This window comes from Mugil cephalus, chromosome 21 (genome assembly GCF_022458985.1).
Source record: "Mugil cephalus isolate CIBA_MC_2020 chromosome 21, CIBA_Mcephalus_1.1, whole genome shotgun sequence".
NCBI classification, from domain to species: domain Eukaryota; kingdom Metazoa; phylum Chordata; class Actinopteri; order Mugiliformes; family Mugilidae; genus Mugil; species Mugil cephalus.
Genome location: NC_061790.1, coordinates 6,089,181 through 6,116,811, shown reverse-complemented (window position 1 = coordinate 6,116,811; position 27,631 = coordinate 6,089,181). Strand labels below are relative to the sequence as shown.

Sequence of the window (27,631 nt, the reverse complement as noted above, 5' to 3'; positions counted from 1 at the left end):
ATATTTAGTGTATACTAGGGTATAATAAAGAGCAGCACTTATTTATTGTCTTAGACATCAGTAGAAACTCACCGCTCATGATACGCTGGCTGATGCTGCAGTGTCTCCGTGACGACGACTCCACTGAAAACAAAACAAATTTCCTGACTGTACCCCTACACATCCCCCAGCGTGCAAGCATTAAAGGAAGGCTTGGAACTTCCGTGTGTAATTTGTGCTTTATTAGGCGAACGAAACAACCAAAATATATAAACATGCATCGTCGTCAAAGAAACGGGGGTTACAGTGGCCTGGTGGGGTGTGGGCATCCAAATTTGAGGTAGAAAGGGGAGGGGGGGTGGGGGGTGGGGTCAGGGAAAACCTCTCTGTAGGGATATAGAAGAGCAGAAATAAAGTAATACCGACTGCTAAGACAGACGTTTACATCTCAAAACGTTCCATCAAGAACAATAAAAACACACCCATCGATACTGTCAGTTAAAAACAAAAAGTAGGTTTCTCCGCGTTCGTTTTCAGGGATTCGTTTGTTTCTCTTTCTGTAAAACTCCACAAGGCCAGCTCCGTTTTAGCCGGGTCGAAATAAAAACGAATCAGTGCGCAGTTAACATCACGGGGGGGCGAGCCTCAATTGAAATATCTCAAATATAGCGCTGGCAGTTTTTAAATTTATATACAAGCTCTGCGATTGGATTGGTTTGATTGTGTTGGATGTATATCTTGCTAACAGCTACATACAAAATATATCAACTTAGTATATATTTGTACATTCGTTATTTAAATACATAAACGTTCCTACAGATTTGAAGAGCCGCTTGAGCTCCTCCCTGTCTGTCCCTAAGCTTCTAGCTCTTACTATGACTTACTTCCTCTGGTAAACAGTTGCCGCCCACCGCCTTCAACTCATCAGTAGTTACATGTTTGTGATTTATTTGGCTCCTGGCTCGTGTTTTAACCATCTTCTATTAAAAAAAAACGGCGTAGCTGAACGCGCCAGGGCCTTCACGTCTACGACCTTATCAAAGTTTGAACCTGATTGTAGAGTCATTCAGTTCAGAAGCGTCCCATAAAGCTGGGCCTTAGTCAGACTGTCCTTCCTGGAAAGACCCAGGGTGCCGAACGTTTGGTTGTACGGAGGAGGAGGCGGCGGAGCCGGCGGCGGCGACGGGCTCACTTGTGGAGGCAGGTTGTGCATCTCCACTTGATAGTGCTGCAGCTCTGCCGCCATCTCCAGGGACCTCTGGTTGAGAGACTCGGTGGAGCTGTTGGGGCTGGGGTCCACGTAATCCGCGCTCTGGCCCCCCGCCGCCACGTTGCCTTCTCTCTCTTTGGAGCTCCCTGAGTGGTAGAGGCTGTGCTCCGACCCCTGGCTGTCCTCGGCTCGGTACAGGTGGGCTTGGCTGTGCGCCGACCGCAGCCCTGGGCTGCATTCGGGGCTGGGGCTGGCACCGACCCACACCGGGTCCATGGCGCTCACTCCGTGATGGTAGTAGTCGGCCCCTTCCTGGAAACTGCTGTAAAGCGGTCCGAGCCGGATCTTGGCGGGGCGGACAGAGAAGTGCTGCTCCGAGAAGCTGTAAGGTGAGGCCCGGCCGGGGCTGCGGTAGGTTTGAGCGCTCAGGTCCTCCACGCTAAGCTGTCTCCACCGGCCGATCAGCTCCTCCTCCTCGGGGGCTAACGTGCTGCCTCGGCGGCTGTCTCCGTAGGCGACGCTCGGGGAGGAGGATGGAGGGAGCGGCTCATAGGGCTCACTGAAACAGGAGGACATGGTGCGGCTGTAGACGGGCGAGCTGCCGTTCTGGTGGTGGCTCAGCTCCGTCTGCTGGAAGGGGTGAGCGTTGGCGAAGCCCCTCGGACTGTCCCTCTCCCAGGAGGAGTCGCTCTTTCTCTCATAGTCCCCCGCATCTCTCCACTCCATGTAGAGGGAGTGATGGCGTGGGGAGGAAGCCGCGCTGCTGGGCGGGCCGTTGCCTTTGTCCTCTGACCCCCCTCCGCTGAAGCTGGAGTAGGAGCTGGACCCTCCGGCCAGAGTGGCTGGAAATTTGGCAAAGTGCTCCTGGGAGAAGCCGGCCCGCAACCCCATCGAACCCTCCTCCGGGTTACTGTCGGTGGAGTTCTGGGGCCCGTACAGCAGCTTCCTCTGACCGTGGAGGTCCATGCTCGGCCTGCGCTCCCGGTGGCGGTCGTCGGGGCAGTACAGAGCCGTGTCACTGCTGTACAAGTCGGATTTGTAGGCCGCGCGGAGCCCCAGGCGCTCGCCGGGGCCCAAGCTCTCCAAAATGAAAGCGTGCTCCTGCGCCTGCGGGCTCGGGGAGCGAGAGGCCTGGCTGCTGCTGCACGCTTCGTCCGGCTTCTCCAGCACTTTGCCAATGAGAGAGGCCGGTACCGAGTCGGAGTAGGTGTGACAGAGCGGAGGATCCTCCAGGTGCATGGTGAGTCGCTCCTGAAAGTCCGCAGGCAGCTAGACGTGTGAGAGACAAAGAGAAAAACACGTGTTATTCTGTTCAGTGGAAACTGCTTCTTTAACTGTAAAACTACAAAACTATAGTCGCTGGAATCATAACATCAATTAGACTGTCTACATTTAGCCTCTTTTGAACAACAACTAAGGAGATTCAGGCTTCGTGAATGTCACACTGAGCAAATAAGGTCCCGCAAATTAGCTCAATAACAAACATAACATTTCAGTTAAGAAATTTCATCAAAGGAGGTTGTATAATTGTAAAGCTTTCCTAGCGTCTATAAAAGCTATTTTACTAGTGTGGCAGTAGACCCACAAACAAAAAACTATGATAGTTATTTCTTGATGTAACATATATATATGGTATGCATGGCCCCTGTGCACTGCAGTATGCGTGGTTGTCACTTATTATGTAAAGTGACTGTAACACCACAACATGCTCGTTTGCATTTACCTGCCCTGACTGCAAAAATTAACTTTCAGAGCCTCGACATGACAGAAGAATGTGTGCGATGATGAAGGCAAACTCAGTTCGCCTTCCCTGGAAATGAAAGACGTTCTTCTATTTCAAGCGTTTCTCGGTAAAGAAGCCTCCATCCACTATCGGTACCTTCTCCATAGCAACAAGCGGCGAGCTAACTGCAGCACACCATCAGCAGGAATCTAGTCAGTTGTTCCTAATTGGCAATGAAAGGCGCGCTAATTATAACTTTGTAGATAGAGAACAGTCAAACACCGCAGAGAACACGAAAAGACGTTTTCATCACAACAGTTTCATTACAACCCAGTCCAAACTAAGCGCCACTTAATTACTGTCCACATATTTTCTTCTTCTTCTTCTTCCTTTTTTAATTTTTTTTTATTTCGGGCTTGTTTTGATCACAATTAGCTATTATGTGGCGCTCATAAATCCGAGCCCGGTCGTTGCACACCCTCCCTCTGCTTGTTTTGCAGCAAAAACAAACGAGCGAAGCAGTTGCGCCCAAGAGCCACTGCACTTCTCCGAATGCTGCAGCCACTGTTTATCGATACGCTTTCGATTAGCTCCCATCCACAGGAAGTGGCAGAGCGGCGGACGTGCAGGGGAGCGCATGTATGGCCTCTGACCCCCATTGCGTTCAGCAGCGAGCCTGCAGACTTTGCACTTTGCGACAGATCCCACACTGTGTCTGTGGCTCTGTACATGTTGGAGGGGAGGGGACATTTCATTAGTCTCACTTAATGCAGTTTGCATTGACATTTCTGTTCAGCATATGGGTGAAACGCACAGAGGCGTGCTTTAAGCTTGCCACTTGGACACTGGCCAGCCGTAAAACTGTCACATGGGTTAGGCACAAGGCCCACGGCTGATGCAGCAGAAAGTGGCGCAAGCTGACCTGGCACGGAAACGCTCGTCAATAAGTACAGAGGAGTCATATAGATGAACTGTGTGTGCCACCGCAGGAGTCTTCAACATTTTTAAGGCCAAGGAACCCAAACTGATGGAGAGTTTAAGTAGGGACCCCCTACCTGCTGCATTAAATTCAGCCTAGTGCTATTTATATAATATAATATACGTTATTATTATCATGCTTATTAGCACAGTTGCAGAACTTCACTTATTTTCTTGTTTGATGTACATTAAATGCATTTTTAAAACTAATCTTGGCTGACCGCTGAAATGCTGTGGATGTCACTTTCTCTTGTCGTAACAGTGACACTTTAACGACACAATATCTATGGCCTCAATCGTTACTAGTTACAATGTGTTCTAGGTATTTTGAGATGTGTTTACTGCATGATCAGACTTTTCTTTTAGTGGTATGCACCATTTTCCTCAGCTTACCTTTAGGTGCGCATTAATGTTACCAGACCATTGCTCAATAAATGTCAGCGAAAGAAAAGAAGGGCTTAGTTTTAGAAGAGCTGCAAGAGTCACAACTTCAGTGCAAAAGTCAAACCCAGGAAGAAGAAAACATGATCCATCAGAATCTGAAACGGCACCATGTCTTGTAACCGATTACTCACGTGACCGGTGAATTTGACCAGTCATAATGTTCTGGCTGATCGGCGTACATGTAGACTGTAACCTTTTCAATAAGCCTATTAATCTTATATTTGAACCCGTGCCTCTTTCATCTCTCTCAGGTTGAAGGTTATTTAGCTAAAATAAAATGAAAAAAAAAAAAAACTCCATCCTGCTTTAATTCCTCACTCTCTGTCCTTCCTGCACCGATCCTCAGAGTCTTGTCTCTTATCTTTTTTTCCCGCTCACAAAGCCAAGACGTCCTTCCCGTTACAGCCAAGACAGCAAATTTTTTTTTTCGCTCATCTCGTGTCTTGAGCTGAAACTTTAGCTCAGCGCTACTCAAGAAACACCTCCCTCGCACCTCTCCATTTCAGCACGGCGATCTGCACCAGAGCCTTCCCTCCCCTATACGTGACCACTGCTAAATTGAACAATTATTGTTTTTTTTTTCTCTTTTCTGGTTCACAAATGTCAGCGCAAAAAGCCCGGAGCGCTCACGCTTCCCGCTCTTGGTTTGCGGGGCGACCTTGATGGATCTCGGCGCATTCTGTTTAAATTGACTGGAACCCGGATTAAACGAGCAAAAAAAAAAGCGCTTTAGAAAGGGCAAGAAGCGGAGGATGTAAGTGGAGAATGAGAACCCTGTGAAAGTGAGTGTGGGCCTCACCTCGGAGAGCTGGGCCCTGTAAAGAGACTTGTTGCACTGGAGAAGCTGAGCTGCCAGGTTACAGTCCTTTCTGTACAGATCCTGTGGAGAAACAGCGGGGCCACAATCAAAGATGGAAGAAATGTGATATTTCTTTCCTTCTACCTGAAACTTACTTTTCTTGCTTTTGACAACATGATTAAACTTTTTATATCTGCAAATAAAATCAGTCCATTAACTCCGTCTGTCATGGTGATATATCATGCTCTTTGTTTGTGCTGCGTTGACATTAAAATGCAATTTGCCCATCAGTTTTGCTGCCATCATTTCTACCTTCTCTTTCCGTAAACTCGTCGTAGTAAATCGCAGTATATGTTACATTGTTATGTTGTTTTAATAACTCGAGTTCACTGAACTGTGATAAGCTTTTCAGAATATTGACCGAAGGAGCTTTTGCAGAAAAATCCCTTCAGTCTGAGCTACTGTTCTTATCCATTTATTAACATGTGTAACATTTAAGAAGGGTATTCACGCCTCATTGGCTAATGCTGCGTTCACAATAATACTGCGTTCAACATCATGAGCTGCAAAAGCTACGACACGAGCAGAGAGGCCCGGGACACTGTCGGCAAAACCGTTAAATTTGATAGATTAACGCGTCACCACGTCATTGGACGGTTGAAAAAAGCCATCGCAAAATAAAAATGAAACGTAGCCAGCGGCGCTAACGCTTCCAGTATGAAAGTAGCAACAGGCTATGGGTCATATCAAGGCAAGCCAGCGCTATGAATCGATGCCAATCACGTGTGTTTGTTACACCGGTTATCTTTTAAGCAGATGAGGAAATCGAAGAGCAGCTGCACTGACTCAGCGACAGCACATTTGGCCTCGCTTTTGTAACTTTTGTCGCTCATAGTGTGAACACAGAATAAGAAATCGAATTTCTTGAGCGTTTCCACACTGCAGGAGCTGAGGAACTGCAGCAGTGACTGTAGTTCTGAGAGCCCTGACTTTAGGTCTGACTTCACGCTAGGTACGTTCCTGGAACAACAGAAATCTGGAACGATTGCAAACTGATTGGTTGAATGCAGCACCTGCTGTTAAGAAGACAAAAAAAAAAAAAAGTAATTTTATTTTTCAGGACACGAGAGCTGCCGGTTTACTTTTGCGTGACTTTGATGTTTTGAAACATTCACTCTGATCCAACCTGACATGTTGACACCCCAAAGTCACACAATAAAAACTGAGGCAAGGGTAGACAAGCAGCTCCCGTGTTCGATGCGGTAAAATTACTGTTTTTGTCACGGAGTCGGTTGACTTTGAAGAGATGGATATGATGGCTACGGCTGCAGTTCCTTGTCGGGAAAAGAGCCCGTCCACAGCGGCTCATTACTCTCTGAGTGATTCTCAAACATCATCCACTGACTATATACCTCACGCAAACCCTCTCCTAATAAACCGAACTATGTTGAGACTCTTCCTTACGTTGTCCTCTTGTAGCTTCTCGATGGTGAGCTTCGCCTCCATCAGGTGGTTGTTGAGGACAATGATCTCTCTGCTAAGGGCTCGCTTTTCGTCGTCATGGTGCTGCGACTGATGACAAGAAAACAGGAGTTTCAGAGAAAGCATGGAAAAAAGACTGCAATTACAAGTTTACAATTATATATATATAATTTTTTAAGACAGAATACGAAGAGTAGAAGAAAAGAAGAACAGATTTTACGGGGAAGATGTGAAATCCTTAAAGAATGTTTTTAGATACGGATCTAAATACAGAAAACTAAATGTAGATGCACAATGGATTTGAAGATGCACTGTGCGGTTTAAGTGGTAGCAATAGTCTGTTCTTATCAGAGTTACCCTATCCCATACTTGCAACACGCTGTGGAGTACTACTAAATCTTCTATGGTGCTGAGTTGCTGCCTGTTTTTATACAGGCTATGCATATCAGCAGCACACAGAACGTAGCGCATGAGCCGTCTGTTCTCGGCATATGTGTTCGAGTCAAGAATATAGATTTAATTGTTGCAAAGCATCACTTTCACTTTCTGTGTTTTTAGTAGTGATCAGGGAGTAGTAACTCGTTCAGCCCCTACTGCACGCAGGCAGAGTGAGGTGACCTCACAGTCGTCCCTCGTTGTCAGGGAATCAAATCAATGTTTGGTTGACCTCCCTTTGCCTTCAAGACAGCATCAATTCTTCTGGGAACACAAAAACTGTGCACAGTTTTTTGAAGGAACTTGACTGGTAGCTTGTTCCAAACAATATGGAGAACTAACCACAAAACTAACCACAGCTTCCTCAAATCAGGGCGACGCGGGGGCCGTGCCATCACTTCCAGGACGTCTTGCTCTTCTTTACTCTGAAGATAGCTGTTATTGACATTGGCTGTCCTGCTGAAGAATTACTTTGGTATTGCATGGTGGACAAGCATCTGCCTGTATTTCTCAGCATTGAGGACACCATTAATCCTGAACAAATCCCAAATTACATTTGCAGAACTGCAGCCCCAAACTTGCAAGGAACCTCCACCATGCTTCACTGTTGCCTGCAGACACTCATTATTGTGCCGCATCTGCTGCCACTTTTTTGCACCTGAGTTCCTATGTTTACGTGCATAGTTGAGTCTCTTCACGTTGTTTCCATGTCAAAGGGATGGATTTTTGGCTGCAACTCTTCCATGAAGAACAGACAGTAGAGTCTTCAGATTTCAAAGGTAAACTTGATGTGTTCTCCACTTTGTCTACGATCCTACAAAATCCCTGACTTTGTGCGCCTATAAGCACCGATGCTGGTTTGAAGACAAAGGGTAGTAACACCAAATATCGATGTGACTTCGATTTTTTTCTTTTGTTCGCCCACTTTGCATTTTGTACAATGATAAAAAATAAACAATCATCATATTTTTGAAAGCATTCTAAGCTTAGCATTTGTTTCCCCCTGCCTAAAACCTTTGCACAGTACCGTACATTAAACACATATCTACATGTTTTCTTGTAGTTTGGGTGTGACAAAGATTTGTGGAAAACTCTGCAGGCAGAAGCTGAGATGCGCACGGTGCATCACTGTGTTTATCTGTCTTGTAATTACATTCCCGGCAGTCGTGCGGGGCCGAGGGGTCAGATGGGTTTGTGGCACCTCGGGAGTAAACAAGCTTTACGATTACAGAGAGACTCAGTACCTCTCTCACCCTTGAGGAGTCTATACATGAGATGCATCAATAACAGCTGATGAGAATGCTTCGGGGGGGGGGCACTTGGCCTTTACTTTTTAAATGATCAATTTTCTTTACACACACGCACTAAAAAAAAAAAAAAAAAGGGATGACCTTGAGCTCCGTATTATCCGTACCTGGTATCTCACATTGTAATCACAGCAGCCGTGATGATTATCATGTTGTGCTGTCGATGAGATGCCTCAGCTGTCTATTCAGCAGCAGTGACATCTGATGGTCATTCAGCGTTCTCAGGAAGACTGGTTAATTGTATCTTTCCACCGGCAAAAGCAATGTCTGACAAATGAAGTGAGGTGCGGGTGCACTGCGGAACAATGGGTGTGCGATCACTGCCACTGGAAGGAGGACAGCCAATTGTAATAGGCCCTAATTAACGTCAGTGGTACCAACAGTGGTGGCATTCATATTCAAAGTGGCTCTCAAAGAGTGTTCAGTGCCATCTCCAAACCCCCATGACTGGCTTACACGCATATCTCTTTCCTCTGTCTTCGGGCGCTTGACCGCAATCAGGAGAGTTTTGCATGCGTGGGAGCAGAAAAACACGCAAACACGGACTCTTACATTTCTGTGGATCTTCTCCTCCAGATCCTGGTTGATCCTCTGCAGCGCGGAGTATCCGCTTTGTATTCTAAAAATGACACAACAACAGACATTGCTCAGTTGCAGGAAATAGCTTTTACATACGGCATGTTTACAGTAGCAGCTGGAGACCTCTCCGAACCGCAAATGCATAAATATGCAGACTCAGCAGCAGCGTACAAGTCAGAGCTTAATCACACTCATCCATCCAGGAGTCATTTTAAATATCTCGCTGAAGTGATATGATAATAGAGGGACTTATTTACTCCATCAATTGTAATCCAGAAGGCAGACAGATGCAGCGAGAGGCAACACTTTCACATAATATCACCCGCTCCCCATGATTTCAGTCGTGTTTTTTTTTTTTTACTCTTTGGTTGATCTGGCAACTTTAATCACACGTGGCTCCGTTTTATTTGCTGTGACACACCAGGCCGGCAATGAGCGATTCGCCAGCGTCGGGCCGGTTATAAGAGCCTGTGACCTTAGTTTTTTTGGCTTGAGGCAGAACGCTGTCAGCAGCTTTCCAGCCGATTCAGCACGTTGACTCGCCAGTAGAGTGAGTCGGTGATAGGGATCACTCTGATTGGCTGATGAGCTTAGAGAACAAGGAAGCGAGGAAAGCGAAAAAGTCAACAAAAGTTTGAAGGAAGCTCGTACTGTGTAGGTGTCTCTCGTGTATCCTCTGTGGATCATCCCACGGATACTTGATCAGTTTGGGATCTAATGAATTTGGAGGCCAGGTCGACACCTTGTGCAGTCTTTCATATTTTTTAATTGTTCCTCCATCAAGGAGTCTCATTGCTGTGGGATGGGGGTGCCTGTTCTTGTGTAGATACTGTAGATGCTACATGTCACTAAGCAGAACATTGACTTTTCACAAGATGGTCAATGTCATTGTAGTTCTCCTGTCAGTGGTCATAATGTTGTGGCTGATTGGTATGGAAAATATCTTGATATGTGATACCAGTTAAGTTTGACCTAATAAATAATACTGTCAAATTAGTTACATGTCACTGCTTCCCCGTGAATAACCATTCATGTCCTACAAAACAAAAGCTATTCAAATATACTGTCAGACATTGTGCATATTTTTCAAAATCACACAATTATTCTGCTTTACTGGAAATTACACTCTCGTGTACGTGCAGAGGAGGTTCCAACTTTGTACAGCGCATTTGTATAATCGGAGCCTGATTTGTCTCACAAAATCACTTCACATGCCCACCCACTTAAACTAAGCTTTAAGTGGAGAACGAGAAACTTTTTTTTCCCTCCTTCAGCAGATGAATGTAGCTGTGCATATACAGCAGTTAATTCACGTCACTAAAATGGTTTCAAATCATGTCCTTGTTTAATGCAAATTGCAAAGCTCAATTTGTTTTGAAAAATAAAAACAAATTAAACTATAATGCATCCCTCTGTAATAAATTAGGCACACCATTTATTAATGATAATTCTTTCCTCGATTTTTTGGAAAATTTTGTAGGTCTTTCTTGTCCAAATTACAGTTTTTCAGTATAACAGCGTCTTTTGGATCATGGTCATGCTGAAAAATAATCCTCCCATAAACCTTCTTCATCTCCACTATACAGGTTTTTCACTCAAGCAGCCTCATATCTGCAAACATCCGCCTCCATGTTTTCTTTTTAAAAAAACTGCACTCTGCAGTCACTGGTCATCTTGGTCAGCTCCAAGCCAAACATGCCGGACCTCATCTGATCCAGACAAAATTTATTTTGCTTTCATCTGACTGTAAAGTGTGCTGCCAATATTCCTCTGGTGTGTTGTCGTATTCTTTGGCAAATCTCGGCTCTTTGAGCTGTTTTGTGAGCAATAGTTTCTTCTTGAACCCTGTCCGTAGAGGCTGACGTCAAGCAATTGTCCTTTACACAGACCGAGTAGTCAGTAAAGGTCAATTTACAAATAATATGATCCAAATAGCAAATTGTATTATGTAGCATTTTGTGATGATGGCCACTACGCCTTCAGATATATGTAGTGTTGTGCATCACAATACTACTCAAAACTGCTTCCTGATTTTATCTGATTCATTAAAAACAACTGTCATCTGGTTTCCGCGTTATGTCGTTTCCCTTGAGCCAGGTGGGCGCATACCCTCAACCTAAATTAGGTTCTATGTTCATATCATCAAACGCTCTCAATACACGGTATTACACACCCAGTTCTGTGGTATAACAAGCAAAAAACACATTCTTTAGTTATGTTATTTTTATGGCGTACCACAAGGTGCTGTTCTCGGGCCATACGTTTTTGTGTCTTTTTAAACATGTTTTTGCAAATTACATTGTCATCAATTATTTTGTCTCAGTCAAAGTGTTTTTGACTCCTAAATTCACACTAACTGCTGTCTTTAATCCACAAGAGCCCCTGTTCTCCTGAATCCACTTCCCTTTTCTTGGTATTTGTGTACTGATACACACTTCCTTAGGATTTTAGGGAAGTCTTCTTTCCTAATCTGATGCTAAATAAGAAGAGGAAACACAATGTGTGTAGTATTTGATTTGTCCATTTTTTTCCCCCTATACTGTATTTCTTTTCCCATCCTGCTTGTATTTAATCCTTTCATGTGGTGCTATAAGGGTCTCTTTCTAAAAACTCGCTATATTTCATTTAATTTCCTAGGTTTCAAAGTTTCTGTTCGGTGGACCAGAACTCCAGGCTTGCTAACTGTTGGATGCCCATGGGTACATCTTGAATTTGAAAAGTTCAGTGCAGCACTTTGCAGAAATGAAAATAGAGTGAAAAAGACGGATTTAAAACTTGAACGTCTAATCCCTCTGGATTACTTTAAACTCCATTTGGACCTTCTTTTTTTTTTTAAATGTCTATTTATTTTTGTGACTGAACTATATTTATCATCATTTCATCTGTGAATTAACATTTCATGGCTATGGGGTTAGATTTAGGTTTGAAATATTACCTCTGTTGCAAAGTAAATTCACAGTTTTACTTACTTAAAGAACAATAACAAACTAATTTATATATATACATACAGCTATCATCAAATTTGAGTTGAACTTTTTACTAAACTATATTTAATTGACAGCTATAGTTATATTTCGTTCCTACTAATGCCTGTGTATTAATTAAGTATCATTTTGTATATAAGACTGTATTTTACACTGAGTCATTTCCTCTCTCTGCTTGTGTTTCCCCTTGCTACATGCAGGTAAGCAGAGAAGAGAAAAGCAAATAATCTCAATCTTAAACCTTCTGTGCCACAGAGCAATTGACTTTTCCCCCTTTTGCATCCTGAGCGTTGTGCAGTAAGTACTCTGGGCATACCTGCGCAGTTTATCAGTAAACTTGTCCAGCTCCTCCTGTGCTCGGCGCAGCTCCGTCTCCAGGTACTGCCGCGTGGAATCAAATTCACTCTGCAGCAGCTCCAGCTTGTGTGTTGTGTACGAAAGCCTCTTCCGCAAGTCCTCCTTCTGCTCCAACAACGAGCTACACATAATAGACACACACACACACACACACAGACATCATGATGATTGCATTCAGGGCATATGATGGAGGAAGACAACTTGGGTTTCCGCTCATCTAAATGGACTTGTAAGGCTCTGCACATCTTTTTAATGCACCCCTGAATGGCCATGCAGCTGTGATGAGAACATCAAAACAGGATGATAGAGGCAGAAAAGTTGTTTTGCAAAAGTGCTTTGTATGAAGAAAACGTGGAACCAAACCACAGATCTCTAATTAAGATTCTCAGGCAGCGCTAAGCAAGAGAACAGAGCTTTCTAAGACATTACACCTTTGAGCATTAGATGTGTTTTTTTTTTTTATGGTATTAAAGCTCTGCAGCACATCACAGAAACCCAATCACCAGCGAGATTGGTCCCATCGACGAGAAAAAAAAAAAAGGGAGGGTGTAATCTGTGATGAAATATGAGCCAATGAACTCCAATACATCACATGAATAGACCCTGAAGGCTCAGATTTACGAAACAGCGATATCCCCCACATGCAATTCAGTGAGACAGCACAATGATGACTATTTTTAGAGTATGTGCATTACCTGTGCTTCAATCTAATAAAAGGGCAAGTGTGAGTAGGGAAAGAGGAAATGTCTGTTGCCGTGATGGATCTGAGTGTGCACGGCTGGGCTTAATGGACCTTGTATTGACGGACAGATGGAGGAAGGAGGGTAATGACTCTATCTGCAGCCAGATAACAGATAGCACAGAGTGGATGGAGATGTGGCCGCTCTTTTCACTTCCTCTCTTTGTCTATTTTTCTGTCTTTTAACAAGATCATACAGGGAGACGCGAGGGAGGGGTGACTGGGTGTATTAGGTTCCTTTCAACGATCTTTTCAGGTCCCTATGTAGACGCATCACCCACTTTCCATCTAATTAGCAAGCGTGATAATATTCCTGCAATCATTTGGATGAAAAGTAGACCGGGTCGATCCAGAGTTCACACTGAACCTGAAGTTCAGGTTGGGAGGACTAAATGCTTTCTTTTCCGTCAACTTCTTGCCAGTTTTAACACAGGTAACAAAAGTGGTGTGTGTGCTGTAGATTCACAGAGACAGAGCTTCTCCGGAGGCAAAAAAAAAAAAAGAAGAAAAAAAAAAAAGGTATTCCACATGACTTCACTTGTCTTGCGAGACCATTTCCTGATCTGCCAGAAGTGTTTCTGCTCATGTGCACACTAGTCAGTGAATATAATTCTTAGAAATGAACTGAACTTTGTGATTCAAAGTGATTCATGTGAATGATACTGGATTAAAGTTATGTTTTGGATTAAAGAAAGAGACGAGGTGTTTTGTACGCCAGTGTCAAAGGTAGCTGCTACCTTCCACCGTAAGAGGTTTCCATATGGATCTGTTCAGTCGAAAGCAACCAGTCTCACAACCCAATGCCACAGGTGAAGATAACTGTGTTGGTTAAAGCCCCCATGAAATCAAACTGGATCTTTAAGTGTTTTAATTGGAGATGTCGGTTACTGTGACTCACCAATATTTCAGGTATTCTTGAATGGGATTGTTGATGACTCATCCTGCACTTGGGGGCATGTGATAATTATGGATCTCAAGCCATTGGAGTTGATAAATTAAAGTAGACAGGGCTTTTTTGGAAGTTTTTTTTTGTCACAGTTAAAACAATCACAGACAACTGGTTTCAAATGAGTCAAATAAGTCAAAATTTCTAGCTGGAACGCCCCCCAAAGTCGGATTTTCTACTCAGAAAGTCGTAGAATCATCACTACCCCGGGCTGAGTTACCAAGATGGCCGCTCCACGTGTTAACAGTAGTTAGAAGCTCCTGTAATATTCTGTTTATTGGCACTTCTGATTAGTTTTTGTTGAATTAAATCGGTCGTACAGACAGTATTTTACCACATACATGCGTTGAAATGCTGTTACAGAGTAGTTTAAGTTTTTCATGTGTTATGTGGGAACTACAAGCCCACGTCACGCTAACAACGGCTAAAAACAATAGCCAAAACAGTGCAAAACACCATTGTGGCAAATTTTGAATAATAGTGTATTTTTTCTACATTTACATTAAACAATTAATGCATTTTTTTTATATATAAATTTCTGCCTCGTGTGGTCTTGTAAATTTCATTACTGTAAATAATTCTAGTAAAAAAACTCATGAGTTGGTTCAAGTTTTCTGTTTGATTTACAATTTGTGTAACTCAAATAGCCTAAATTTAGTTATAGCAATAAAATCTAGTTATTAACTTACTTGAAGTTGCATTTTCAAACAGGTCATACTAGCTAGCAGCTAATCATAAAAATTTTAAAACAGATTTTGACAACCTTTGCTAGTAGCTAAAACTTTTAAGCCACTGTGTTTTAAGCATCTTTGCCTCCAGAACAGCTCCGCCCAGTCTCCACTTCATGAACAGAAATCAGTGATTTAAAGACACTAAATGCTACATAAGGAGACACCGCTTGGTAATTATAAACTTCAGCCTGGATCTGAATTATTTTTCAATGTGAAAGCTGCTGCGTCTACAACCTTGTCAACGAGTGAAGAATACCTGCCTACAGAGCGATTCAATGAATGTCTCAACTGACTGGTTGGCATTTGAGTGGCGCATTACCCAGCAGCCCCCACCTCCTCACCTCCGCCTGCGTCTTTTTGATTGGCAGGCATTAGCAGGGGAATACAGGTGTTTGTTGTTTGGTGGAGGGTGAGTTTACGAAGTGGCTCCTGGGATGGGGGACATATATATATACATACATATAGACATATATATAGAGATATAGATACATATGTATATATATTTATAAATCCCCCATTAGTGACCTTCTCTGTGAGCAGGAGCTGAGTCAGACATAATGAGTGTTTTCATTCCAGTGAGATGAGATGACGAGGCAGCATGACTTCTGGGCTTGGAGAGGCGGGATGAGGCTGCTTTAGCACCACTGGACGGCGAGAGGAGACACCCCGTGTGGGCGGATGAACGGACAAACAGATAAAGGAAACGAGGACGGATGGTAGGATGGCGTCTGAGAGATTCGCTCTTACCTCTTTTTTGGATGTTTGCCTCCATTTCGGGGGACTTTTAAGGCTGTTTTACCAATGTATATCTTTTTCATGGTTTGTCTGTGTTCCTTCCTTCTCATGTGTTTATAGGGCTTGACCACAGGGAGCCGGCATATGTTAGTTTCCCAAAGGAGACCGGCTAAGTGTGGCCTGCTGAGTAACTGAGTGCTCTATCTGTGTTGACCCTGCCAAACAAAGCAAAGAGACAGGTCGGCAACTATTAGCGACCACGGTTCAAGCAAGGAATCCTGTTGGAAGGACAAAGTCGATATTAAAAATACTGAGCTGATGCTGCCGATATTTTTGCATTAATAGTCATTTCAAAGGCAAAAAAAACCCCACAGCTTTCTCCTTGGTGGGAAAAGAAAGACTTCAACGGAATTAATCTCCACACTAAACACTTCTGAAGGTCAATATATTTCAAAAGATTATAATCCATCCTCTGTAATGGAGTTTGGGAGATTTTCTTTTTTTTTTACCATTTCTTACTTCTTCCACTGATGTTGTTTCCACCAGTGGCACAGCGGAAGGGGAAATGAAAGTGCAGCTATCTCAGACATCAGTGGTAAATGTCAAGCTATAGACTCCGTCCTTCAGAAATAAAGAGCAAGGGCTTCTATCGGTTATCCTGCAAAGTTCAGGCGAGGGAATCCAGTGAAGGAGAGCCAATATGAGCTCCACAGGAACTGTGGGATTTATATTGTTCATGAAATGAAAAGAAAAAAAAGCCTGTTTCCTTCTTAAAACTAGGTTTCCCACTCAATGTTCCTTAAAAAAAAAAAAAAGGTTTCAGATTAAAAGCATCTCCCTGGAATGATAAATATAACACTTCGCAAAAAAAAAGGAAAGAAAAAGGACCACGTGGGTGCAGCTTGACCAACGCAAACCATCTCCGCCGTCGCAACTTCATTTAAATTTCGATTAGTGCAAATTTGTCACGCCCTTTTAAAACCATGAGGGGAAAAAGCACAAAAATATCACATTTGAAATAGCCAAACAGATGCAAATTCAGTTGAAAATATTGGAGAAAATATGTTATCAGGACCTTCAGAGGGAAATAACATCGTATTTGCAGGTTTAATTAACTACGTTTGGGTTCCTCTGATGAGCCGCAAATCGACCTCACGCCACGTGCGTCGGATGAAAGTCAAGTCGATATCAGACTAAAACAAACGCGCCCCAGCGTCTTCATCTCCTGTGTGTCCAAACACAAAGGACACGAGCTGGCACTTCCACCCAGTCTGAGTGAAGAGAGTGTGACAAGGCCAAGAGAGTGTGAAACTTCCTGTTTAAACATTCCCTCCGTCCGTCCAATCCGCCGCGTCGCGATGGCGTCCGTGCGCACAGGTGCAGCCTTCAGCGTGGATAAACGGTGCCGGTTATTAGACGAGACAGCCAGAGACGAAGCTTGATCAAAGCTCCTCTGATCCAAGCGCTGGACTGACCATGCGGGGAGGAAACAACGACAGACCGTGGCTGCGGTTGGCTCGGCTCGGGCGAGAATCGGCTCCTGCGTCCTGTTTCGGGGCGTAGGAACTGCAGGCAAAAAAAAAAAACTGCAAAGACACGTGTTGATCCGCGGACGCCCCGGTTGTTGGGAGGTGATTTGTGCTGCTGCTGGATGAGGAGGCAGGGAGACATGCACTCCTCCAGATGGTGACAGCTCACCGCCGCCACTGGAGCCTTCACTCCAGCTGCTCCCTTCTGAGTCATAGCTCACCGGCGGAATATGTGCGCGAGATCTGGCAGGTGTGTGCCTTTGCGTGAGGTTCGGGAAACGTGTGAGATTACCCATGTGGGTGCGCACTTGGTTTTGCAATATGTTTGTCTGCGCGTGCACTTACGTGTCTACCTGCATGTGTGCCTGTGTGTGTTTGTGCTGCGGCATCAGCTGTGCTTATTCAACCTCCTTCTTTCTCCCAGGAGCGAAATAAACCAATATTCATGTGCCATTAAAGTCGAGAACAACACCGCTGTTAGCGACACGTCTCAGGCCAGGTATCTCCCTGTCAAATGGAAAAGATACAACGCGCGCACACACACACACACCACCTCGCTCATTCACTCTCCCGCTTCCTCGTCTCCCTTTAGCCGATCCTCACACTGCAGCAAAACCTAAGAAGGGGCTCGTTCAGATGGCGCTGCCTGCCACCCACTCGTGGCACGCTGACATTTGAGAGGAACTCAGAGCACTGAAAAGGAGAGGAAGAGGGAGGAGGTAAAGGAGGAGGAGGACATTAAAGTTGCGGAATGGGAGAAAAGGGAAAGCGGGAAGTTTCCGGGGGTGATGTTAGCCAGGGTATTTAGCCAAATGCAGTAAAGAGGATGCGAGCGTAGCCAGCTTGGGAAGCACAAAGCAAAGCAAGTGGGTGTCAAATCTCCACTGAATATCATAATTTCTCTTTCGTTTCCCTTGCCTCTTGTGTCTCTCTGCTTCCTCCGTCTTGATCGCATCTACCTTGCAAATAGATTGGCTCTCAGGAGGAGCCCCTTATCACAGGCCCAGACCTCGGCATCAGAGGGAACCCGAGTGGCTGACTCATCCAGCAGCAGAGAAACGCGGCAAAGATGAGACTCCCTCTGCCCCGGTGTGCCTTCAGATTAACCCGCAGCCGTCTCCCGGTCCACTCACATGTACGGCATGACTCAGCCCGACCCGGGGAAGGAAAAGTCAGCTTTCAAATTAGGGTGCTGTTCTGCCAGTGTGTGTCTGTGTGTGTGGGAGGAGGGAGGAAGGAGGAAGGGGGAGGGGGGCTTATGTCTTTTGCTGTACCTTCGCCCAAGCATTGATTAGCTAGGGAGCGGGAAGACAACTAAGTAGTTACACCCCAACTACCAACATCATTAGCGGCAGCAGGGGGATAATGACCCGCTGAACGGATTTCACGTGCCGCTGCTGGCACTCGGCACAGGGGAGTGTAATAATCACGACAGCATCCCCGGAGGGTTTGAGGACGAGCGCAAGAGGTGAAGGAGTCTCAAATACCAGCAGATAAAATATACAACGAGGTGCGCTGTAAAAAAAAAAAAAAAAAAAAGAATGTCAATGGGTTCAACATCAAAACAAGATGTAACGTGGAATTTAGTCACAGACATAAGAAAGAAAACACCTCTTAAGCTAGATATATTCAGTCTTCTTTCATTTGTGCACAACAGAACATCATGGGTCCTTTAAAACTTATCGGTTGTTAGTGGTTTAAAATTTGGGAACTCGCACGAAAAGCTACCGGTGTCCAAACTAGAAGTATGTTTTTTATGTTTCATATAAGACGTAAATGGCGTAAAGACAGGAAGAGTGACTTGTGATGTTGGTAGACAAAAAAAAAAAAAGACTTTGGCTTGTTGAACTGATCTCAACTTCGGAAACATTTGGGTATGGCCAAATATGCAAGAGGGTTACCTAGGTAACCAGAGCCTGGATCGCCACTAGCAACCAAAGCAACGGACGACTTGATTTAATTGCTTTACGCCACCCATATGTCGATGGAGCCTAAGAATGAATAATGTTGTTGGAAACATCAATAACATTTAAAAATTATTGAAGTTACCTCAAACCTCACAGTCCTCAGAAATAAGACGGAAAATGTAAGCAAACCTTAGGTCCCTCTAACTAATTAAAAAAAGAAAATTAACCTATTTTTCCCCCCGTTTCTGACCTCTTAAAATCAATACTGTTTCTCAATGTGAGAAATCATATAATAAACATACACAAGAAACGTGGAAACAACTGAACATATTGAGAACATGCACACGCTGAAAAATGCCTCGAGACGTTACAGCACAGACACACGCATGCAAACAAACACACACACACACAGACTGAGCACATTAAACGCACAACGAGCACATGCTGTTCTAGAGAGAGGGTAAAAAAAAAAAACTAAAAAAAAAACAACACCAACAGCCTAGAGACATGAAATTCGTGTCACGGTGCCAGTGAATCCTACTGAGAGCTGTCCTAGCAAAGCCTCCGAGACGTCGTCTTCCTACGACCCAGAACAATCACGCTCACTCCGAAACTTTCTGAGCGGCTCTACTCAACAAAAAAGTTTCCCCCGTGATGGCTCTGTTCCAAGCCAGTGATCCCGAATTGCTTTTGAATTACATAAATTGAAAGAAAACGCCACTTCTGTCCGCAGTCTTTTCCGCAGCAGCCCCTCCGTATTTGTAGGCTCTGAGTGAGCGACGGCTTCAACAATACGAGCGCGTCTCTAAACGAAAGAGGCTGCTAAGTGTTGCGGCATTTGACTCCATTGCGACACAAAAATAAGGCCATCTTTGCAGCCACGACCAAGAGGAGATGAGATGGAAAAGCACAGGCAGCTTTCAGAGGGGGGTTCGGCTCATTAAAAATAGAACAGACACAAACACGGAGGCGCGCACGTACACACACACACACACACAGCACGCCGCCCACCATCACAACATATTGTTTACAAGTGGAGCTCGAACGGACAGGTAGTGATTAGACGCAACAAAGGAACAACCTCTGCAAATCTGCGAGCCTGCAGTGTAGTGCTCGGTGTTTCAGTGTCTATAAGCTTTTCCCTCGTGCACTTTTACATATATAACAGGAGGCTCAGATGTACTTACTGGACCATCCACGACTCTCAAGAGGCTGCCTAAAAAGCCTCAACTTGGAGCTGCATGAATGGAGCTTTTACTGAAAAGTCTCTATTGAGATAGTATAGAAAGCAATATAGCACTAATAGCTTTCCAGGACGGTGCTATTAATGTAGTAGTGGCTGAGGGAAATGTGTAATCCACGACCTCCGTCTGAGGATCATCACAGGTAAACAACCTGCAGAGATTTGTTAGACAAGCATTAACTTATGGGTTTAATTTGCTTCTAAACTCCCTCACAGACCATTTCTTCTTGTGAGAGAGTGGCTGCGATTCTACGTCTAAAAGGTTTACGGTTAATGTGAAGGCTTAAAGCAATAGGTTGGATGGTTTTTGGAAATGTATTTGTTTGCTGATCTGCTCTGAGTTTCACAAGAAGACATTTTTTTAAGGTAAAATTTGGTTTTACATTGGACATATGCTGTGTATTCTAGCTTCAAAGGCACAAGAGTGGCATCTAACAAGAAAATCACATCTTTAACTATTACTGTAATACAGCGATTTTATCTGATTATGTTAATTTCATATTTTGTGAAGTGCATCAGCAGAAACCAAAAGAAAAGAATGAAGAAGCTGTGGTTTACACATGCCACTACCGTACCACACCATTTTACACAAACTTTTTGTTTGAATTAAATAAATAATACATCAAGTTTTTGTTGCTCACATTGTTTGTTTTGTTAAGTTACATACAAACACCAAATAAGTATTGTACATGCGCCAAAATGTTCACCTAATTTGGTCTCGTTTGACCATTTGACCTTTAGTTTTATGGCTGCTAACATTAGCTAACATTAGAAAATATTTCTGTATAATGCCGCCTTCAAATGAAACTCTTGATCTTGCTGTTACTACACTGAGGGCATATACACAAAGTATTTTGTGTTTAAGGTGATAACGTCGACCATGTGCGGTGAGAACACCAATGCCGGGCGACTGTTGGTGTCTAAAAGCCACCGAGGCTAACAGTTTAGCAAGCTTATTACCAGGTAACTTAGCGTAAATGCATAATGAAAGAAAGAGGCCTTTGAAAATATTAGACGTGAAAAAGAACTCTTTATAACTAAATTACAAATGATTAACCACAAGATGGGGAACTCAAGTACACAATATGCTAAGCAACCAAGCTACCGACCTGGTAACTTTATGTAGAGAATGAGGCAGTTGGTAACATTTCTCTCAAAAATATCATAAAACGCTATAAAACCACTTACCAATTACTTCAATTATTTCTGAAAATGTCAAGAAACATCACAACTGGTAAATAAATACCATAAATAACTGCTTGCTAAACTGTTAGCCTTGGTAGTAGCTGCTAGATGCTAATGGTGCATTCACACCAGCAGAGACAGTCAAAAGCTACGCTACATTCTGCGAGACGTCTTCAACTCTTCTACTGTCAAAGTGACACAACCACTCATGTCGTTCCACCTGTTGCCGTGCTATATTTACCGCCGCTGCCCCTTCCAACACGTCGACAGAGACTCTGCCGCAATAGCAACACTAATTGAGTTGTAGCTTTTGTCGCTCTAAGTGTGCGCGGACCATGACTGTTGCCTAGCAGCGGTGTTCACACAACTTACAGCTGATGCTAGCATCAAACATTTTGTGTAGACGTATTTCCGTGTCATTGGGTTCACAGCATTGCTTCACATTAATGTACTTTAGCTAAATAGTTAGTTTAGCCTAACTGTAAACAGCATTGTGTAGTATTATTCCATTACTGGGTAAAAAATAAAAGTGTCAGCAGTTCAAGTTTCAATTAATAATGGAGCAATTCAGATTAATATGTAAATGTTTGATTTAAATTACCAGCTGATGTATTAAATATGAAACAGTTTAGGCAGCTTCATCAGTGTGAGGCTAAATCTGAGCTGTGCGATCTGACCACTGGTGCAGAAGAGGGCAAAGGGGAGGAGGAATAATATGGTTGAGATGATAAGATGCACGTAATGACCCCCAGAGGAGCTGTCAGGGCTTCGGGAGGAATAAAGATACAGATAAAGTGGAAGAGAGAGGCTGGTGCTTCAGACCACACAGGACAGAGTCTGTTACGGTAAACAGGCCAGAGCTGTGTTTTAGCCTCTTCAGTCCAGCCTCTCTCCCACGCCACTTTTATACAAAAACATCCACTTCACCTAAACTGATGTATCAAATTATTATGACCACCTCTGGGGCATGTACTCTTGAGGAGCTCTGAGGAGAGATGCTGTGGTTGAGATTTGTTCCAGCACATCACTCAACGCCTACAAGGACCATCGCCTCACGAGCCCTGCTATTTCAGGGGTGATTCAACCGAGCATTTGGTCAAAGGTTCACTTATTTAACACCAGACTTTAAAATGAAGTAAATGTACAGGTTCAGGGACAGACAAACCAAGCATGTGATTGGGGCCAAATGAAAAAAAAAAAAAAAAAAAGGCACCCTCAGACGGTTTCATTAAACTGCATAAAGATTCAATTAGAAAAAGTCTATACAGGTTTCACTAGGACCTTTAAAGCTCAGTAATTGATTTGAATCCTGTTTGTTTGATTGTTAAAGCAGCAGCAACACAAAAGTAAAAAGGACGACGTTCACTTTTCTGCAAGCTAATTATCCGGCTTTAAATGAGTAGGATTTATTTATTTATTTACTTATTTTACTGTCAGGCGAACCGTTTCTCTATTTCCAGTCCCTCTGAGAAGCCAAACGTCTCCGAGTAAGATATTACACGGGCATTTCTCACAACACCAAACTGTCCTTTTAAAGGAAAACAGAACAATGTAGTTGAGAACGATTACAGGCGCTTTCATACGAGGCACAGAGGGGTCACCGAGCGGTTTAATGAGCATGAAAATGAGAGCGCACTACGGCCTTCCCCAGTCACCAGGTCTCAACCCCAGCGTCGTCATTAAATCTCCAAATGACGGAGTAACTATTTATAGCAGAGGCCTTCAATGTTTTTCAGGCTAAACCGATTAAGTACGGACCCCCTACCCCCTCACATCTGTTATATATTAAACTCGGCCTAGTGCTATTTATAAATATACATTATTATTATCATTTTGCATTCAATATTAAGCTATATTTTATGCCTTTACTAAAAAATGTTTGATTCATGTTAATGTGTATTTAAAGAAATTTATATATTTCAAAAATATATAAAAAATGTCCAATCAACCAAATAGTTTGCGACTGCCCCCCTGCAGTACCTCCACGGACCCCCTAGGGGTCGCAGACCCCCTGTTGAGGACCTATGATTTATAGTATTGATGATATTGAGAATTTAAGATGCTCTTTTGCCTTTTCTTTGAGACTAATGCGAACAACAGTGTAAAACACATTTTGGATGCCTCATATTTGGCACTTTAAAGCGAGGAAAACTTAATATATACTATTTGAAAGAGGACATTCAAGTTTGTTGCCATTATTGAGAGGGAAAATGATTCTCATCAATCATCGTCTTGAAACTTTAAAGCCTAACTTTTGTTTTCTTGCCACCCAAGGGCGTCATCTCACCATCACTCTTCCAGACAGCAGCATAATTGTTTTGCTCAAGTTTGGGCTGTCAATCATCGGGGGCAGCTGTCACTTCTTCTTCTTCTGCGTTTTTTTTAAAGTGTCGTCTGCCTCATTTCTAAAACTGAAACGCTCTGCCTTGTTGGACATTCGCTGGGCTATCCTGATAACGCTCCAAAAACAAACAAGACTTTTTTTGAAAGTTTTAAATCTGTTTATCCAAGTGAGGCCTGGCGCTCCCATGCTCCAACGAGCCACCATGTAATATTTACACCCCTATCTCTGCCACGGGGCCCCCAGGGTGCAGGAGCCTAGCCAAGGGAGGGTTAGAGAAAAGAGAAGGAGAGATTTCAGGACATTTCATCAGCTCGGCTAGAAGGCGTCTTGGAGATGAGGTGTGTGGGCGGAGGTGTGATGGAGAGGTAAGGTTCACGTTGGCCCGGCTTCCTGTTTAACCTCATCGCCGCTTATTCAGAGGCCACAGGTGACCTTGTTTCCTGGTATGCAAAAGCGCCGGGAGAAAAAAAAAAGACGCAGGACTCCCCTTCCATCTTCTTCTTATCTCGGGAAGAGCTGCTATAATTCAATTAAAGCTGCGACACAGAGGTGAGGACAATTGATGCCTCATATTAGAGAAATACCCCGTCAAGATTAATTACCCCTCATCTGCTGGTTAAACGGCTTTTCAGCTGTAATCTGCCTGAAATCGTAATAACACCATCAGCAATTCGAACACAAAGGGAGAGAAGAATCTATTTCCGTCTGTGCCGGATTAATAATGGTTCATTAGTGATAGTGTTAATTAAACCTACTGTAGGACAGTAAGGTAAAAAAAAAAAAAAAAGGAGAGGAAAGGAAGGAGAAGCTGCTCCTGCATCTCACCGTCAGCTTCCCATTGTTGCTTTTAATGGTAAAAGTGCACTTGTCATTTTGCAACGAGCTCGTTAAAATCTGTTCACGCGGGCTTCGGTTGAGTTATCAGCCAGGTTTGAGCTAACATCCGAGGCTGTCAGGCCCTTTGAAACGCAGAAGAACCAGAGCTTTCACTGCTTAGTTCCTCGTGGTGGTGGTGAAGTGGCGTCGTAATGCAGACTAACTAATCAGCGTGACGGGTGCATTCCGACAGGTGTTGTTCAAATTCAGCCACAAAACAGATATGGGTAGACCTTTTCACAAACCTAACACATTTTACACAATCCCTTTTCTTTAAAAAAAAAAAAAAACAACTAAAGAACGGGCTTTTCCACTAATGCCACGTTCACTGCAGTGAATTTTGACATTCCCTGCACACAAAACACCAACCTGCAACAAAAAAAAAACATGGAACACCTTAAAACGTTTGACAAACTACCAGAGGAGAGAGATCACTCCCAGCAGCTCCGCATCGGCACAACAAGACGGCACAAACTGACACCGCAATCGCACGCGCAAAAAAAAAAAAAAAAAAAAAAAAACAACACAGAGGAGCACGCATTCTCACAGAAGAGGTGCAGACAAACAAACCCGAGCCGGCTTCCTAATCCAAATCAGACATGAGAAACAGTGAAGCAGTACCTTCCGCTCACGCAGAGCTTCATCCTGGAGACTGGGAGATGGAAGAAGAAGAAGAAGAAGAAGAAGAAGAAAAAAAATCCTCCTGCTTCCTGAGCCTCGCCGGGGATGGAGAAACCCCCGCCCCCCTCCCCACGTTCCCCCCCACCACCACCACCGCCGCCGCCACCACCAACCTCCTGTATATGCTTTCGGGGTTGGCTTACCCAGCACTCCCTTAAAGCTGAGAGAAAACCCCAACACATGCACACCTCACCACCACCACCACCACCACCCGCCACCTGTGCTACCGCCGCCACCAACGCCACTCCAACACCAGCAGCAGCAGACAGCAGCAGCAGCAGCAGCAGCAGCAACTGAGCCAGGAGGAAAAGACAGAGAGGAAGAGTGGGAGGGAAGGAGCTTAAAGGAAGAAGACAGGGGGGACGCGGGGGCGTGATGATGGAGCGCTGAGAGATGTGTGCAGAGCAAGAGAGGGAGGGGGGGGGGAGAGGGAGACGGGGAGAGAGGGGGAGCCTACCTGATGGTGTCTGTGTGGTTCACCTCCTCGTCCGGCACCTAAAGGAAAACGACAGTGTGTTAGTGGAGGGGAAACCGTCAGACTGGTCCAGGAGCGGCCGGGCGGAGGACGGCTGCAGCACGCGTCCAAAAAGGAAAGAGACATACATATTCAGCAGGCACGCTCTCTCCGTGTGTTTCCCCTCTGTTTTTGTTTATGCCCCCTCCTCATCTTCCCCGTCCTCCTCCTCCTCCTCCTCCCCTCTCTCTCTTCCCTGCTCCTCGCTCATCCCCCCCCTCTTCTTTTTCCACTCCTCATCGTGAGAAAGCTCATCAGACTGCACCCGGATGTCTACATCTGCGCTCACTTGAGGTGAGAAGAGAACAATCATATCATACCAAGAGTGTGAGAGGAGAGAGTGAGAAAGAGAGGAGGGGGAGGAGGAGGGTAGTGAGGAGAAAGAGGGGGAGGGAGGTGAGGGAGGGAGAGTTGAAACCTCCATTGCAGCCAGACTGCAGATACATGATGGCAAGCCCCCCCCCAACGAGGAATACTGGCCGCGACGCTCCTCGCCGAGGTGCTGAATCTGAGAGACAAGAGGAGGGGAGGCAGAGATAGAAGGGAGGAGGAAGGTGGAGGGGGGGAACAGGTGGTTCAATCTGTTGAATCTTACATCAAGTCCCAGGCTGTTGGGGGGGGGGGGGGAGAATACGTCGTAGTCTGCTGCTGGCCCCTTTTTTCTCGGGGCGATGAATTATGCATCAACTTGAGAAAATTCCCCCAGAATTTCCGTCTCCATTCAGATTTAGGGGCCCGGTCGAGCGTGGCGCGTCCGCGCCGCTGTGATGTTATCACATCTGGAGCGCGACGCTCAACTCACGCGTGTCCGTGTGTGGTGTAATTAACGAAGCCGCGAAGAGATTATGTGATCTCCAGGGGGAAAAAACACGCGACCGAATCAGAATGGCCGCTTTCGAGAAGGGAGGCGACGCTTAATGAGTTTGGCGAGCGCTCGCGGCAGAAGGGTCGAGTGGCCGCGCACGACGCCTCGTTACTCTCCTCGCGCGAGTCCTTGTACTCACAAAGTTTGCGGCGCGCGGAGCGCAGACGCCAGCGCCGAGATGAACACCAACAGGCTCACATGCGAGCCTGCCTCTCAGCCCCCACACCGCCCACCTTTTTTTTTTTTTTTTTCCTCCCAAGCAGTTGCTAAGGTGACGGCAAAGGCTGAATTTTAATCAGGCAATAAATTAAAGCAACGTGATCCTCTGTTTTATTATTAAATGACAGCGGCGCTGACGGTTTTGACGAGCTGTGAAGTTTTTAGGGGGAAGCTGATGCCATTTGAGCTCTTTAAAATGCTTTCCAGCGAAGGGAAAGTAGCGCTTATCACCAAACAAGACAGAGCCAGATGGATTATCATCCACCAGTGAGATGAATGTCACGCTGAGACTGCAAACACATTCACTTGTGATGCAGTAATTGCTGATTGAGCCTTCAGGCCTGTCCTCGTGGGAGAGGCGCACTTCTGCCACTGCCCACTGAGTCAGTCTTGTGGAAACACCAGTTGCTATTCCTGAAGACAGCGGTTGCACGAACAGGTTCCACTTGCTTCCACGTTCACTCCAGCGCGGCTCTGCCTCAAGTCAGGGGTGAATGATGGATGCCACATTATAAATGCAGGCGAGTGGGTTGAGTCTGTAAATGGCCGCTTTGTTTAGTTTGAACTGTTTATGTGGAGGAGTTGCTGATGGGTAGAATGCTAATGAGCGCCATCAGAAAAAAAAACCCTGCTCACTGGTCAGCATGTAGCGGCGCTCCTGTGCAGGCATCAGCTACTTGAGCAAGTGGATTGGCTCAATGAGTGTTCATTTATTTTAAGACTTTTATTTAGCCTAGAAAAAAAAAAAACAAAACACATTTTAACCATTTGCGGGCAGCCATTTTTTTTAAATGTTCTTTCAACTCGTTAGCAAACACATTTAGGAGATTTGTAGTAATT

At 44.6% G+C, this 27,631-nt stretch overlaps 1 protein-coding gene across 4 annotated transcripts; it reads right to left on the bottom strand.

Moving 5' to 3' along the window:
- Window positions 1-199: 199 nt before the first annotated feature.
- Window positions 200-25,920, bottom strand: si:dkey-174m14.3 (uncharacterized protein LOC563117 homolog). 4 transcript variants are annotated; one of them, XM_047574519.1, is made up of 8 exons: window positions 25,797-25,829; window positions 25,651-25,688; window positions 15,441-15,643; window positions 12,237-12,398; window positions 8,910-8,976; window positions 6,598-6,705; window positions 5,134-5,214; window positions 200-2,458 (listed from the first exon to the last, which is right to left on the bottom strand). In XM_047574519.1, the coding sequence occupies exons 3-8, from the start codon at window positions 15,536-15,538 to the stop codon at window positions 1,046-1,048; spliced, it is 1,929 nt and encodes a 642-aa protein (XP_047430475.1). In that variant the 5' UTR covers window positions 15,539-15,643; window positions 25,651-25,688; window positions 25,797-25,829; the 3' UTR covers window positions 200-1,045. The 4 variants fall into 4 exon arrangements, with proteins under 4 accessions (XP_047430475.1, XP_047430474.1, XP_047430477.1 ...); XM_047574518.1 differs by lacking the exons at window positions 25,651-25,688; window positions 25,797-25,829 and adding an exon at window positions 25,134-25,273; XM_047574521.1 differs by lacking the exon at window positions 5,134-5,214 and having other exon boundaries at window positions 25,651-25,920.
- Window positions 25,921-27,631: the final 1,711 nt, after the last annotated feature.